This window comes from Delphinus delphis, chromosome 8, assembly GCF_949987515.2.
Source record: "Delphinus delphis chromosome 8, mDelDel1.2, whole genome shotgun sequence".
Classification (NCBI taxonomy): Eukaryota; Metazoa; Chordata; class Mammalia; order Artiodactyla; family Delphinidae; genus Delphinus; species Delphinus delphis.
In genome coordinates this window covers 83824841-83841985 of record NC_082690.1, presented here as the reverse complement: position 1 = coordinate 83841985, position 17145 = coordinate 83824841, and the positions used below count along the sequence as shown (strand labels likewise).

The window sequence follows — 17145 nt, the reverse complement described above, 5'->3', positions numbered from 1 at the left end:
CCCAATACAAACAACCATCAACTTCTGCCATTCTTATTTATATTCTCTTTCACTTTTCTTCTTGGAGTATTTTAAAGCAAATCCAAATAATATTTTATTTAAAAATACTTTGGTTCATATCTCTAACAGATAATATTTATCATAACAATACCTTTTATCCATACCCAATAAAATAATTTCCTTGATACCAATAATACCCAGTTTGTGTTCAGATATCACCAGTTGCCTCAAAAATGTATGTCTTATTAAAGTTGGTTTGTTCAAATCAGGATCTAAACAAGGTTTATGCATTGCATTTGGTTGATATGATTCTTCAGTCTCTTTTCATTTGTAACATTTCTCCCTCCTCTTTATTTTGTGCCATGTCATTTAACATGTAACATGTTTCTCTCCCTTCCCGCATTTCTCACAAACTAGAAATTAGATCTAAAGATTTGATTTCATTCAGTGTTTATGACGAGAATGCTTTATAGATGGTCCTATGTTTATAATTCCTGTGGAGTCATATAAGGAGAAACAATTTCTGATTGTCTTAGTGACATATTAATATGTATCAGTGGTATAGGTGATATCAGTCAGATTCATCTAAGTTTCCCATCACTCTTTGATCTAATAATGACAGACATTACCTGGACAAACATTACCTGGATCCATTATTTCATTATGGTTTGCACTATGGTAATTTGCTAATTCTTTTATTCCATCTACATGTATTAGCTATGATTCTTCTATGAAGAAGAATTTTCTCTCATCATCTATATGGTTATCCTGAATTATAACCCATTTAGGAAAGCAGGAAAAGTACATTTATTATTTTTCAGAACAGTAAGTTGGTGCCCTAGCAAGTAACAAAGGTGAATTATGAAATAATGAAGTTATAAAATTTTATTTTAGTATTAGGTACTCGTGGATTTTTATATGTTTAATGTTTCAATCCTTTACTTTTTTTATGTTCAGAGTGCCCCATCTTTGGCCAGTGGAATCGTCTTCAAGTTGGTTCCTATGTCCTTTTGACATGCCCCACTTGTCTCTGAGAACTTCCTGTTTTCAGGCATGACAAGATGTCACATGTTCATGGAACATTTTGGCCCCAGGCCTGAAAGCTATAGAGATTTTAAAACATTAAAAATATTAACAAGCGCTTCTTCAACAGTTGAAATTTTTACATCCTTCTTTTTTCTCCTTAAACTTATTTCCACTCCATTTCTTTTTTTTTTTAAAATTGAAGTATAGGTGATTTACAATATTGTGTTAATTTCAGGTGTACAGCAAAGTGATTTGGTTACACGTATACATGTATATGTCTATATTCTTTTTAAAATTCTTTTCCATTATAGTTTATTACAAGATATTGAATATAGTTCCCTGTGCTATACAGTAAATCCTTGATGTTTTATCTATCTACTCCATTTCTTATCTTTTATGCTTGAAAGTCTTTAATTGGCTAGTCTAAGATACAATAACAATAAATTTTTTAAATGTCCTATGACCATAAGGTTGTAAGTATTGGAAAATTTCCCTAGGATTTAATTTTTATTATAATTATTTTTAGTATACACTTATTCAAAGTAGCTTGGATATAGTGCCATTTTTGATATTCTTTAAATACAAAAAGTAAAAATTATTGGAAATACATATATTAATGATATAGGTTAGTGGGGAGCACTTATAATTTCTTTATTAAAGGAATAGTGGAGTTGTCTCTTGGTTTGAGGCCCTGGAACGGGCATAAAAGGAATGCCTTTCTTTTGGAAAAAGGCAGAATGGAGACTTTCCAAGGACAAATTATAGTTGGGACAGGCAGCCTCTTGGGCAGATGCCTTTTAGGAAAGCATATATCTGGAAGCCAAGGGTCTGGAAATTGATTTACTTAAAACTATTCACACTTGCATGCCCCTTGCAAAGTCTCCATGTACTGTTGGTCATTCGTACTCAGTGCCCTGACTTTGAAGACCATCAAGCCTCTCCTCTTTAATAGCTGACACTTGGTATCTACTGTGTTGCAAGTACATCAACTTTATGAAGTGGCTACCATTCTTTTCTTTTTTTTTTAAGTTTTCCCAAGCAATTTATTGACATTTTTCTTGAGAATTTTCAAAGAAATAATAGAAAAATCAAGCAAAATATTTTTTCTTTACAAAATATTTTTCTGTACATGGTTAACAGTAAAATTATGAACCAGGAAACTTGTGTGACAGATCTTGCTTCTCTCCTTTCTACCTTCTTTTCCCACTTTCTACGTGCCTCTATTTATTCATTCTTTCCCCAAGTGGTTTCATGCAATCCTTTCCAGTTGAAGAAAGAAATAGAACTGATAAAACTCATTTGCACCAAGGTACTAGTGAATTAAAGTATTCAATATTCTTCTTCGAAAATTTGTACTGCAAAAGAAACAGGCACTAAGGAATATTGAAACTCCTGACAGCATAATTCTTTAAATATGCAAATAAATTTCTCCCACAGTTTGCTTTTACTATCTGAAGTGGCTACCATTCTTAACCCCATTTTACAAATGATGGAACCTGATGCACAAAGAGGTTATATGACTTGTCCAAAGTGTCACAGCCAGTGAATGGGCAGCAGGGTTTTAAACCCAGACACTCTGGCTCTAGTGTCCAGGCTCATAACCACTGTGAACTTGAATGCTTTTTTAAAAAACCAGGGGAAGAGCAGATCTAGTAGAAGAGAACTCGTATTCATGTCAAATTGTTAACGGATGGGAAGCAAAGAAAAATAGTGGTTTTTCAGTGTGTCAGTGAATAAACTCTACACGTGTTAACAAAACATAAGGCAGTGGCTTTTTCTGTACTCTACTAAAATACCATAGTATTTAACTTAGTCAAATTAAAATTAACACATTTTTATTTCTTTAATTTCTAATTAACAATTAGTTCTCATTTAATTAGTAATGTGCCACAATGTTATCTGAAAACCTACTGTAGTCTGCGTATTCTACTCAACCTGTTAATACATTCTACTTTTAGTGAGGATGACACTGTTTTTAAAGTAACCTTACAGAAGAAATATTGCACTTAATAATGGTAATGATTTCACACTTAACGTAACTCATTCCACCTAAAAGCATCCAGAAGGTGTTTTATGTGAAAAAAAAAACTATAACCATCACTAAAATGATTACCTCTTTTGGTGAAGATTGGGATTGTAATCATTCATTAAGTGAAAAGTAAAGCTATTGCTATATTTCAAGAGATATTTTTGAGTAGTTCAGTGCAAATTTTTTTATTTTGTAATAATTGGATTACATAATAAACACACCAGGATACTCAAGGGATTTCGTTCTGCAAGGTGATCTACTCTCTAATCATATGATTTTCCTTGCTATGCGCAGTTGGATTTTTTCACTTATAACCATTCCCCAATTAAGAAGAACCTGATCTATGAGAACTGAGCAGGCAATGGTTGTTGTGCAAGCCTCAGCCCTCCTGTTGTGAGACTTAAAGGGGGAGGGAGACTGTGAAGGGCAACAGCCCTTTAGTCTCCAGTTGGAAGACCAGAGGAGTGCTGGGCAGAGAAAAGTACCTTCTCTTATTAAACTATGTAGAAAGAGATACCTTTTCTTACTTTGATAGTGATTCAGATTCACCTAACATTTAATGGATGTCTACCATGTGGCAAGCACTATGCTAAACACTTTCACATTCACAGTTTTGTTTATTTAATCCTCATAACCATGCGGATAACTGGTTTTGCAAATGAGAGGACCGAAGCTCAGAAAGGTTATAAGATTCAAGGTCACATAGCTAGAAAGTGGCAGAGAAAGACATGATCTTGTGTGTTATTGATATGTAATACTTGTGAGTATGAGTTATATTATAGTTCTTTTATTCTTCCATAAGCTTAACTAGCAGCAAGTCTAGCATTAGACCCTATGAGCTTCCTGTGTTGTAGATTATCTAAGGAGTTAATCATAGTTCAAGAAGGTAGTCCTTCAGGTGCCCTCTCCCAGATGAGGAGACTGTTGGCCAGTTTGTCTCTTTTTGCTGCTGGTGCTTTTGGTGTTACTATGGTTGCCATAGCTCCTTACTGACCCACATCAACACTACTGATCCCATTGCCTTCCATCATCTGACTGGCTCTACTGGTCCATGCTTCGGGAAAGTCTTTCTGGCTCTAGTTCTAGCTCAGCCTGCAGGCTGACCTGGTCTTTGAAAGAGGGGTATCAGTGTTCTCCATAGAAACAAAACCAACAGGATGTATGTGTGTGTATATATAAATGCACACACATTAATTAATATATAATTATACATACATTAATAATATATTAATATACATTATATACATATGTATATGTACATGTGTGTGTGTGTATATATACACACACACACGCACACACACACACACACACACATATATATATATATATGGAGAGAGAGAGAGAGATTGATGGATTGATTGATTTACCTTAAGGAATTGTCTTACGTGATTGGGGAAGCTTGGTGAGCCTAAAAGGACCCAAAGACCCAAATTACTGGACTCTCAATTCAGTTCAGATTCCAAGCCATCCTAGTGTTCTTTCCATTTCTTAAGTCTAAGCCAATGTCATATATTTTAGGTTTTTGAAAGCAACTTAGTTCGAGGAATATCAGGAGTTTCAGGATTAGGTTCAACTGCAAACAACAAAGATCCAAATTAACATTGTTTTGCACAGCTAGAAATTTATTTCTAATGTAAAAGTCTGGAGGTAGGTAGTCTAGAGTTGGTATGGTACTCCATGTTGTCAGAGATTCAAACTGCTTCCATCTCCCCTGGGGCATGGTTTTCATTCCTAGCATCATATCAAAGATAAAGATGACCTGTCTAGTGCCAGCCTTCATGTTTTCATTCTAGGTAGCAGAAAGGAGAGAAAAGAAAGATGAACTCACCTGCACAGATTGTTTCCACTAATATTTGATTGGCCAGGCTTGTTTTATATGGCTTTACCAAGTCGTAAGGAAGACTAGAAAATAGTCTTTATTTTGGGCAGCCATATGCCTCAGTTAAAAATCAGGGATTCTGGTATCATAGAAGAAAGAAGGAATGGATAGAATGGATGTTGGCAGACAGCTGTCTCTACCACAGAGAATTTATACAAGTATTAGAAGATATTAATATATGGACAAATTAGGACATTGAAATTTTGTTGCATTTGATACATTCTTAACAAAGCAGCCAAAATTATCTTTTTTTTAAAGTCATATAACTCCCCTGTTCTGAACATTCCATGGACTCTCTAATTCACTTAAAGTCCTGACAGTGTCCTAAAGGCCCTATGTTATCTCCACCCCCTCACCCCCATTGTCTTTCTAACCTCATCACAACTACAATTTCTTCTTTTTCACCTATTCATCTACTTGTGCTGTTCCTCACATCTGCCAGATATACCCCACCTTACGGCCTTCTTACTCTTTCCTGGGTATTGGATGGCTACTTTCCTTGACTCTTTCAAGTCTTTGCCCAGATATTACCACCTCAGTGAAGCCTATGCTGACAAATCTATTTAAAATTGCAATTCCCTCCACCTTCATATTCCCAAACTATCCTTCCTAATCAGTCTTTTTCCATAGCATTTATCATTTAACCTCTTACGACGTACTGATACCTTATGTTAATTATTTATCATCTGCCTCCACTAGAACGTAAGCTCCACAAAGCACGATATTTTCTGCTTTGTTAACTGAAAAAATTCTGAGTGCCTAGAACAATAACAAGTACATTGTAGGTGCTCAAGAAATAACCTGTGGATGAATGAATGCGTTTATTTCAGAATATCAGAAAAAATGTAAAGTAGCATTTTTTATTACCTTACTAGTAATATATCCTTCCCTTAGTTGTGATATGTCATGTTACCTTGGGACTCCTCCTTACCTTAGTGGGGTACTCAGACCTGAGACTTTGCAGCTATTTGTATCAGCGTGTGAATGGGGTGATTATACCCTGGAAAGAACCCTATGACATTCATTGATATCATTTCTTATGAACATATTGTTTTGGTCTTAAGAAATTTTAGGTTGTCTGTGTGCATTATTCAAGATGTCTAGGTTACAAATAGAATCCCAACTCAAACTAGCTTAAACAAACAAAAAGGAATCTGCTGACTCACATACCCAGGAAACTCAAGAGATGTGGTTGTTTTTAATAGCAAAGTTCAGGGATTCAAATGTTGTCATCAGGAATCTCTCACTTTTTAATCTCTCTCCATCTCTTTTTCTTTCATCTGTTTTTGCTTCATTCTCAATGGTAGAAGTTTACATTGTTCTTAAAGCTAGCAATTCTAAAGAACAGAGCACTACTTTGTCTTCTCCATCCAAACTCTGATTCCCCCCTGTGTCTGGGGAAGGTATTTTGATTGTCTAGCTTTGGATACATTCACTTCCAGGAAAGCATGGCCACATAATTCCCAACAGAATCAAGGGGAAGGTAGGTTCCAAAAAAGCAAGGAGAAAGGGCAAAAAAAAAAAAAAAAAGCATTGTGCTGCACTTTTCAATAACATATGCCTCATGTTAAGTTTGTATAATTAGTGATGTTTTAGCAAATAGCAAAAATTAAAATACTTTGCAACAAATTATCATTTTTTTCTTAAATAGAATTGTACTTATCAAAGACTTAGATTCATAGTTTTGTCTTCCTTTAGGCTCTCATCTCTGTTCATTTCTAATGAGATTTCACATTTAGCAGCGGGTACATGCTCTAGAACATGATGAGAAGTAAATTGTGATTAATGCCCAGCCTCAGTTAATAACCCAGGAGGATTTTACATTTTAAATTAAATAACATTCTTCCTCATTTTAAGCTGACAATGACAGAAGATCACAGAGCAGCGCTTTCTCAGTCTCCTTTGTCACCCTTGACTAAAGCCACGGAGGTATCACAACGAAGCAACCCTGAAGACACCTTCAATGGGGATACCGTTCACCCAATTTACAAATATATTTCGAATGATTTACCAAGGTAAGAATATTATTTCAGCAGCTTAAACTGAATTCTGAAGGGGATAAAAGTGCTTAAAGAAGGTTGTCTATGTAAATGCTCAATATTTAGTAGAGATTATGTCACACATAACTTGGAGATGTGATGGTTGTTGCCGGGGTTACAGCCCTTCCATTTTTTTTTTTTTTTTTCTATTTTATGGGAAGAAAAAAGATAGATGATGCAATAAACATAAATTATTCCTACAGTCTGACTTGTGGACAGGTGGGATAGTGATAATAACAGGAATGGCAAGGCAGATGATATTTGCTATATACCACTCACCATGCTGAGTGCTTAACCTGCATTATATTTATTTAGTACTCAAAACAACTCTGGGAGGAATGTAAGGCAGACAGTATTTTAGACATCTCCATTTTATATATGAGGAAACAAAGACCTAGAGAGGTTCATTAAGATCACACAGCTGCTAGGTAGAGAAGGTACAGTTTGAACCCGAATGTATCTAACTCCACAGCCAAAACTCAACTATTATATTCTACTGCACTTCTCAGAAATATAAAGCAGAGGAGACAAGAGGTATTTTTCCTGTGTTTCTTCTCTATTAGAAAGTGAAAGAACAAAAAAGTGTCTGTCAGGTATTGACTATTGGCTGGCTAAACGTGATGCCATAGTTTTTACGTTAAAAAGAAAATGTGAACTATAAAAGCATTGAAGAAACTATTCTTAAATTAGGGATTGTGTTAATCTCCTTACAGAAGTGCTAGGTCATATTTATATCTTGGAACAGATTGATTTTTTTTATATGTCACTAAGTTTTAGGTGAAAGTGAAATCTAGACTTCAGCTAACCTTTGCTTTGCCTTATTCCTCTGAGCTATGAGTGCATATTAGCAACATATGAGATAATTGACACAGCGTGCTAGCTATATGGCTAGATAATTTTTAGAAAATCATTACCCAGTGGTTATATTGTAGAGACATAGTTTTCTCATGATAGTTCCTCCCAATAGACAGTGGAAAAAACATTGGTTCCTCCCAATAAGACAATGGAAAAAAATTTCTAAATAGAATTTTTAAGTAGTCCTTTATACAAATGCCAATGCTAATATAATGTGTATTTGCACATTTTTTATTGCTTTTAGAATTTATTTTTACCAATTTTCCTTTTCAAAATAGTACTACATTCACTTTTTATTCTATCTTTTGTAAAACTGTAATTTTATTTATTCAGTTTCTTTCTGCTTTTTTCTCATATTCCTTCTTAGATTCTGAGTCTCTAACTCTGGTTTTATTTGCCCTTTTTTTAACACGTCAGTCTTTTATTTTCATGTGACACTTTTCCTACCACCTGGTTTTTATAGTTTGTTTAAATGTGCTTCTTCTATTTCTTTGTCTGGATCCTAACTTCTTTTCTGTCACTATTGTCTGTTACCATCAACTTTGATTATGGTATACCTAGAAAATCAAGTAACCCTCTCTGGGCAATTGAATAGAAAGTCAGAGACAATGCCCAGAGGTCTTTTACTTTCATGAAAAAGAAAATGATGAGTTTCAACCTGAAAGCGGTCAAGTTCATAAAGGCTAATGGTAATCTAAGATCCATTGGTATTAATATGATTATCAGTGAGAGGCAATTTTCTCTATGAGTAAAGACATTTTCCCCCTGATTGAGGTTAAAACTTCTCTTGTCTCATCCTTTTTTTCCTTGCCACCTTTCTTCCGCCATCTTTGTGATCTTTTTATGAGAAATAATTATTAAAATATAGTCAATTTGTTATTCCTTTACTTATATTACAGAGATTGTGCTTTTCTTCACTAATTAACACATTGTACATGTACAAATTCTGTCCACATATATTAAATCCATTCTTTGCAACCATGCAGTGATGAGTCACTTTATTCTCATGTTATTATCTGTGGTTTTAATTTACTTTTTATTATATTTATATTATCCTTATTTTCTCTTGTTCTTGTGTTCTTACAGTGTTTTTCCTCTGTCACCTCATGTTACATTTGTATGTAATACAGTAAAAATTGCTGTGCCAGGAGCCTTCCCCCCACAAAAGAAAACTAATCACCAACAGTGTGAGTTCAATACCAAAGAAGGTCTGATCCTCCCATTTTATGACTTACCACTAGGAGGCCAGATGACTGGAAAAGTCTAGCTTCATTCCTGTGGCTACTTCAAGGAAACAACATAATGAGAAACTTTTCCTACCCAGCTGTAGTCTGTTGTGTTCTCAGGTGAACTGGAACAGGGTGTTGGCCTTTGAGGCATGAAGCAGAATCAATTATTTATTGATAACAGGTATCTAGGGGTAGTTCTGCTATATTTATAGAAAGTTTCTCTAAATGCTGAGGTGGAAGATTTCCAAATTAAAATTGCATTTTAGAACTAACAGAATGTTCTAAACAAATAATATCTTTCTATCCCACATGTAAAATACTTTTTAATAATTTTTAGCTGATGATCATCTAAGAATGTAATTTCATGATTTTCTTTTTGTAAAATATTTATTTATTTGGCTGCACTGGGTCTTAGCGGCAGCATGCGGGATCTTCGTTGTGGCATGTGGGATCTTTAGTTGTGGTTTGTGGGATCTTTTAGTGGCAGCATGTGGGATCTTTAGTTGTGGGACGCAGGATCTCTAATTGCAGCACTTGGGATCTATTTCCCTGACTAGGGATTGAACCCAGGCCCCCTGCATTGGGATTGCGGAGTCTTAGCCACTGGACCACCAGGGAAGTCCCTCATGATTTTCTTTTGTTTTCTTTTCCTTTCTTTCCTTTTTTTTTACATCTTTATTGGAGTACAATTGCTTTACAATGTTGTGTTAATTTCTGCTGTAAAACAAAGTGAATCAGCTGTATGTATTCTTTTTTTTTTTTTTTGCGGTACGCGGGCCTCTCACTGTTGTGGCCTCTCCCGTTGCGGAGCACAGGCTCTGGACATGCAGGCTCAGCGGACATGGCTCACGGGCCCAGCCGCTCCGCGGCATGTGGGATCTTCCCGGACTGGGGCATGAACCCATGTCCCCTGCATCGGTAGGCGGACTCTCAACCACTGCGCCACCAGGGAAGCCCTGTATGTATTCTTAATAGAATGTTATATTGCTTTTTTTTATCCTGCTTGCAGCTGAGTGTAATAACAACTCTTTTAGTTCCCTGAGGGGACAAATTATTTTTAGTACATTACATTAGGACTTAAATCAGTTTTAAAAGTGAATTGCCAACAACTTCTTCTTATAGATTATCTGGGTTGCTTTTTCACAGACAAATCTTGCTTTCAAGGAGACTAACAGTGCCTAATCTATTCATTCATTTTTTATGTCATTTTAGTTATCTTGGCTATTCTGAATTGGAATCAGTCAGACTATTTTTGAAATATAAACATTTGGTTATATCGCCTTTTCTAGGGACAGTTTAAGTTTAGTAATCTCATCATTCCAAAGATGAGCTGTCAGTTCCCACCATGGGATGAGCAGCAGAACGAAGTGAGGGGAACACTGCCCAGTGGTTAATGAAGCAAGACAATGCTTTCACTGTTTTCAACATCCATTGACCAACAAATTACACTTTTCATAATTCATAACTTTTTCTCAGATTTTTCCTTCAAGCCATAAAAAAACTCTACAGATCCAAACATTAATATATTATTTACTTTAAAAAATGTTAAAAGACTATATTGCTTTTTGAAAATTTAAATTTCCTCTGGAAAATCCTTATATAATATTTATAACCTCCCCTGACTTTAGATTTAAGATGTACTTTATTTTTATTCCTTTGCACTTTTGCACAAGCAGAAGTAGTATTCTTTTTTTCCTTTGGGTAGGATGATTTATGCCCTGATCCTACACTCAGATGGGTCCTTTACAAATTTTATAAATTGTGCTTCTTGTTTAGATTTCCTTCTACAAAAGCGAGCAAGTTCAATTTAACAGACATTGAATATCTCCTTTACAGTATATGTGTAATTTGAACAGATACATTAGTTACTATTCAGTCGTCGAATTACAAATAAAAATTCGACTTATGTGTTATAAAATAACTGAAAATTGCTCTGCAATCAAGGTATCTTTACCAATATTTGCAGGTCAAACTAGAATTATATTTTCTTCTGGTGTTCAGAATAAAATTGGGGGGAAATTGTTCACATATATTATTACCACTTCTATTATTCACTTTCCATGATGTTTAAATCACACTTTATCTAGCAATTGTAGAAAGTTATTTATATCTTTAGAGGTTATTTCTTTCATCAAATTGGAGGAAAGGTAGGATGACGATTAGTGAAATCTTTGTGCACTCCAGATTTTATACAAGTTTCCATGCACCAAACGTATGTGGGTTTATTTCTTTTATCTGCTATCAGTATTTTAAGCTGGTGATTTATTATTGAATGTACTTAGGGTCATTTTCCTTCATGTTTACATTTTCTTATTTGTATTTATTCCAATTAGAGAGTTTAATTACCATTAAAATGGTAATAGGATAAAGACAAGTTTTAAAAATGACAATATTAAAAAAAACCCATAACTCTTCAGGAAGGTTTAAATGCCATGAGAATATAAAGCGAGAAATATATGCTTGTCAAATATACAGTATAAATAAATAATTTAGATGAAAATGGTTGACTACATTTAACAAAGAGACTACCAAATAATGAGGGGCTAAAGAGTGGTTGTTAGATTTGATGTACTTCATTGTATATTGTAAGTAATTGCTATCCATAAAAATTCTATGGCTTCTGTATAAGAAAAAGAGACATTTTGACAGACAACACTGGTATGAAGCGACAGCAAGCACAAATCCTTGGCAACTGTCATTATCCTGATGTTGAATTCACATCCAAACTGTGTGATAACTTAGACCTGCATGCTTGTTATTGAGCCATGATCTGTCAAAGTAGCCACACTTCCTATACTTATGAATAGAATTATTAGCCACGTGCAGATTTCTGCCATAGAAATCTAAACTCACCAAGGATGCTTTGTGTTTCAAAAAACGGGGAAAAGCCTCCATGTCATTGTATGCTTATGCTGAAATTTCTGGTGACGTGTTCCTGATTAAGTAAAAGTCAAATTTTTAAAAAATAGTTTATATTTTAGCCCTTCATAAAATTAATTCAAAACTAGTAAAGGTTTTGAATAAAATTAAAAGTAAAGCAAATGTAATTAGAAATCTAATTGTATAAGTTAGGCTACTATTAACAGAGAGTAACAGGAAACACAACTGAAAGTGACTTTAAAAGTGAACAGTCCACTGTCTCATGTAATAGGAACTTCAGAAGCAGGGCAATTCTAGGGTTAAATTCAGTGGTTCTGCTGGGTTATCAAAGAGCCTGGTTCTTTGTATCTTGTGCTCTACCATCCTCAGAATATTGGCTAGATCATTAGGTTTGACTCCTCCTACTTGCAAGGCTCATCACATGTTCACTCAACAATATCCAACTAAAGAAGACAGATACTTGATCATTTATATCTCTTTCTTATTAGGGCAAAAAAACCTTTCTCCAAAAGACTTCTCCTCATTTCTCATTGGCCAAAATTACTTAATTAATCAAAACAAGGCAAGGGAAATGGAACTAGCATCATTGGTATTAGACCATTGAGTATTTACCCACTGGAGCTGATCAGGGGATGCCTTCCATGGGCATAAGAGGGTGAATATTCAAACATAACTTAGGCTTTTTATCTAAAGGGGGGAATGACTCTTAGATAAATATTCAACGTTACACGACATAACTCTTAGCTTTGGCTTTATTATATTTTACTACTTAAACTGTCTATGTTTCTTATCAATGGCATTTTTGTGACACACCTTTGCACAATGTCGTAATTATCAAAGAACAATTGCTGCATATTAGTTGCTAGTTGAGTATCGCAGTGAAAAGAGATAAAACAAGGATCTTACCATTGCAGAGAGGGATATGAAATCATATGAAATCACATAATAAATCACAAAGCAAACATATCAATATGCAAAACAATACATCATTTCTTGCACAGGACCTGGGGGAATGACTTGGAATAAGGAGTGACTAGGATCTCGTGGGGTTAACTCCTTGCATGTGTCTTGCCAGCTTGAACAGTTTTGTAGAGATTTTCTCTATGTCCCTAACCTCTGAACTCATGATGACCCTCATGATAGACAAGACTTTTCCTTCACAGTACTAATCATAGTGAATAATTGTACATTTATATTCATGACAATGTATATAACAGTTCTCTTCCACTAGACAATTATTGTACTATGGAAGGGTTTTAGAAAGGGTAAGCACTGAGTTCAGATTAATATTTATTAAAATACTTACTGATTGAAAGGTGTACAGTAATGGATATAGATCAGCTGAGTGAACACCATTGACAAAAAGGCATACATGTAAGAACGGTGGAAGGCAACGTGGTGCAATTATAGCTGAGGGATATTACAGGGGGGCAATGATGGTACCACTTGGTAGAAGTCCTTGAGTGAGAGAGCGGCAAGTATGACTTTATTAGGCGTTTTCCTCAAGTTGCTATAAAAAGCCACTAAGATTCACTAATGCTGTTAAAACAGAAGAAATGAGAAGAAAAATTGCTCTTGTCAAAACTAGAATCATACCTTTAAATCTTGTCATGGTCTATTTATCTGCTTTTTCTATACTCCTCCCTGGGCATAATTTTATACTTTTAGACATCACACCATTACTTAGTTGTTGCTTTGTGAAACAAAAATTGTAAATTAGATTTAATGGAAACCACAGAGAGTAAAGCATAATTAGATCTTAGCCTGAGATATTAAGGGGGTTGTCAATTCCACAATGTTTAAGATATGTCCCTGATAATCTTTTTGATTATAATAGAAAGCCTATATGTAGATGAGGTATAGTACTGTTTCAGAAAAGGATAAAAGCCTAGTTAATCTCTTAATGTACCTTCCAGCTTTGTAATTCTTTGATTTATCATATCCATTGTATCATACGTAGAAATTGTTTAAAAGATTCAATAACCTAAAATTTTATAGTTTTTAATTAACCAATAGTTTTTTTATCCATACTTCTTTAAGGTTAAATTTTGACATGTTTTACTTCATCTTTCTCTAAACACACATAAAATTCTTAAGTATTTACATAGTTTGTATATGTTTGTAGTATAGACACACATAACCACATTTGTTCTTTGTTCTTTTTTATGACCTAATTTCTAAAGAATTATTCAGTTGCTAAAAGAAATGATCTATTTAATCTATTTCCAATAACTGACAATAAACTAACTCAGAAGTGATGTAGCTGATGCGTTTTTTCTTTTTTTTTTTTTTTTTTTTGGTGGTACGCGGGCCTCTCATTGTTGTGGCTCTCCCTTTGCGGAGCACAGGCTCTGGACGCACAGGCTCAGCGGCAATGGCTCACGGGCCCAGCCGCTCCGCAGCATGTGGGATCTTCCTGGACGGGGGCACGAACCCGTGTCCCCTGCATTGGCAGGCAGACTCTCAACCACTGCACCACCAGGGAAGCCCAGCTGATGCTTTTTAAAAGAAATATACCAGAACATTTACATCCAGATGAATACCCTCCCCCCTTGAAAATATCTACTTTAGGAAGTAGTAATTTATTCTAATAACAATGCCACTTCTCAAAGCACTTTCTTCAGTTCCTCTTTGGATTTGCCATCAGAAACTGTGGTACATTCTTTAAAATAGTTTCAGTATTTAATGATGACAAAATTTAATCTTAAGTAGTTGCATTTGAATTTTCCAGAAAATAAAATATCTGGATCTAAATTTGGTGTAAAAATGGATAGTCAAGAGTGCATAATTGTATAGCTAGTGTGGTAGGCAGAAATCTAATCTGGTCCCCAAGATTTCCACCCCCTGGTATATATGCCTGTATAATTCCCTCCTCTTGAGTGTGGGTGGGATTGTGAATATGATAGGATGTCACTCCCATGATTAGGTTACATTATATGGCAAAGGAGATTTTTGCAGATGTAGTTAAGGCATATAATCAGTTGTCTTTGAGTTAATCAAATGGGAGATTATCCTGGGTGAGCTTGACCTAATCAGATCTACTCTTTTTTTTTTTATTTTTAACATCTTTATTGGAGTATAATTGCTTTACAAGGGTGTGTTAGTTTCTGCTGTATAACAAAGTGAATCAGCTATACATATACATATATCCCCATATCCAGATCTACTCTTTAAGTGAGAGTTTGGAGATCAGAGACAGAAAAGTCAGAAAGGTGAGTTCCCCTGGCTTCAAAGAAGATGAGAGTAACTATGAGTTCTTTAGCTATAAGGAACTAAATTCTGGCAAAAACTAAATGAGCTTGGAAGAAGACCCTGAGCATCAGATGAGACTGCAGCCCCAGCTGACACCTTGATTTCAGCCTTATGAGATCCCGAGCAGAGGTTCCTGCTAAACTTTGCCCAGACTTCTGACCCACGGAAACTGTGCTATAATAAATAGGTGTTGTTTTAAGCCACTAAGTTTGTGGTGATTTGTTGCACAGCAATAGAAAACTAATACAGGTAGATAGATAAGAAATATTTCTTAAGAAGATGTATTTCTAAAACAGTGTGATTGATGTTCTTGTATCAACCTAATATAGTGGCTTTTAGATTTCAGGCTAGAAAAGGATGCTTTTTACCAGTGGTAAAAATGATTTTTACCAGGGGTAGAAGAGTAAGTAATACAATGATGATTGGAATATTTGATGGAAATTGAGGGTCTAGCATTTTAGATGGTAGGAAGGGATCAGTATGATATAGTGATTTCAGCTATCAAACCTACCAGGGCAGATGTGAACGTACAGGAAGTAAGAACATTTTTATACAAGAAGGTAGCATAGAAGTCTTACTGAAGAGGGAACTTCTTGAAATCTGTGTATATGTGAATTACAGATATAATGAAAGATTCACAGTAGAGACTTATCATAGACTTCAGGACAAGACAATAAGATGGACATAGAAAGCTTAAAAAGAAGATCTGTGTTATAAATTTAGCCCAGGTTCTAGAATGTGGTAGAAAGCCTCAACAGTAACTGAAGACAAAGTGAGGTTATTTTATGGATAAAAGATCATTTCCTAAAACAGTTTGTTTAGAAATCCACATGGAATTCCTGGTTAAGAATTAACAAAGTCCAAGAAAACTGCCATACAACTTATCAAAATTTATAAAAGACAGCTGTAACAAAATGTAGATCTTAAAAGAAATTATAATATAAAATTTATGTAATTAGAAATTCTTTAGAAACACAGAGAGGACAGGGTGCAAAGCCTCAGACCCATGCAAGCAGAATTTTGGAGCTGAGTTCCTTGCATAAAACCAGGAGCTGTGAAAGGTAGATGCACCTATCCATGAAAAATGGAATAAAAAAGTATTGCTCACCAGCCAGAGGAAACAGCAATAAATGGACATGATACGGTCTAAGATTCTTGCATTGTCTGAAAGTAATGTTAGTCATTTATGTTAAACTTTAGTAAGACAAGAGTGTATATTGTAATATCTAATGTTTCCACTAAAAATAAGGTTAAACAAAGTGTGGCATACAACCTAATAGAAGGGAAAAATGTAACAATTTTTTTAAGTATTATTTAATCCAAGAGAAAATAAGAAAGGAATGAAAAGGAACATAAAACAAGAAAAACAGAAAACAAAGCATAAGCATGAAGGTAAATTCTCAAAGGACAAAGACTGTCCTGGTGAAGGAGATAACCTTGTGAATATATATTAAATGTAAACAAACTAAATTCTCAAAAGGCAAAAACTGTCTTTGAAAGGAGGATAACTATGTAAAGATGTATATAAATCTGGAGGAGGAGGGAAATTCACTTTAATAAATCTTAATGTCATGGGATTTTTAGGAGATTTTTGCAGAGGGGGCGAGAAGGGTCTTTTAAAATAAAAAGGGGAGGAGAAACAAGAGAAAGAAAGAAAAATAGGGAGACTACAATTGTGGTGACTTAAATACCATCTAGATATTAGAGCTTTATTGGATCAAGAGCACTACTGGCTCACTGCTGCTAATGTAGAGCTACCTCCTTGCCCACCTCTCCATTACTTTCCTGTATTTTAAGTTTCAGTTCCATTGTAGTAGCCATCTGTTTTCCTGAACTTTTTTTAATAGGAACTTCGATTTTCTAACTAATGGAAAATAAGGAAATTTTAGGGTTAATGGGAATAATATTATAGGACGATAGTTAAGTATAGATATTGTGGAGCCAGACTACTTGGAT

At 34.8% G+C, this 17145-nt stretch overlaps 1 protein-coding gene across 1 annotated transcript in view; it reads left to right on the top strand.

The window, feature by feature from the left end:
• DCDC1 (doublecortin domain containing 1) overlaps positions 1–17145 on the top strand; it is a 465581-nt gene that overhangs the window by 14399 nt on the left and 434037 nt on the right. The window contains 1 exon segment of the mRNA XM_060019694.1: positions 6792–6949. Within this exon segment, the coding sequence (XP_059875677.1) occupies positions 6798–6949 (152 nt within the window). The 5' untranslated portion in view covers positions 6792–6797.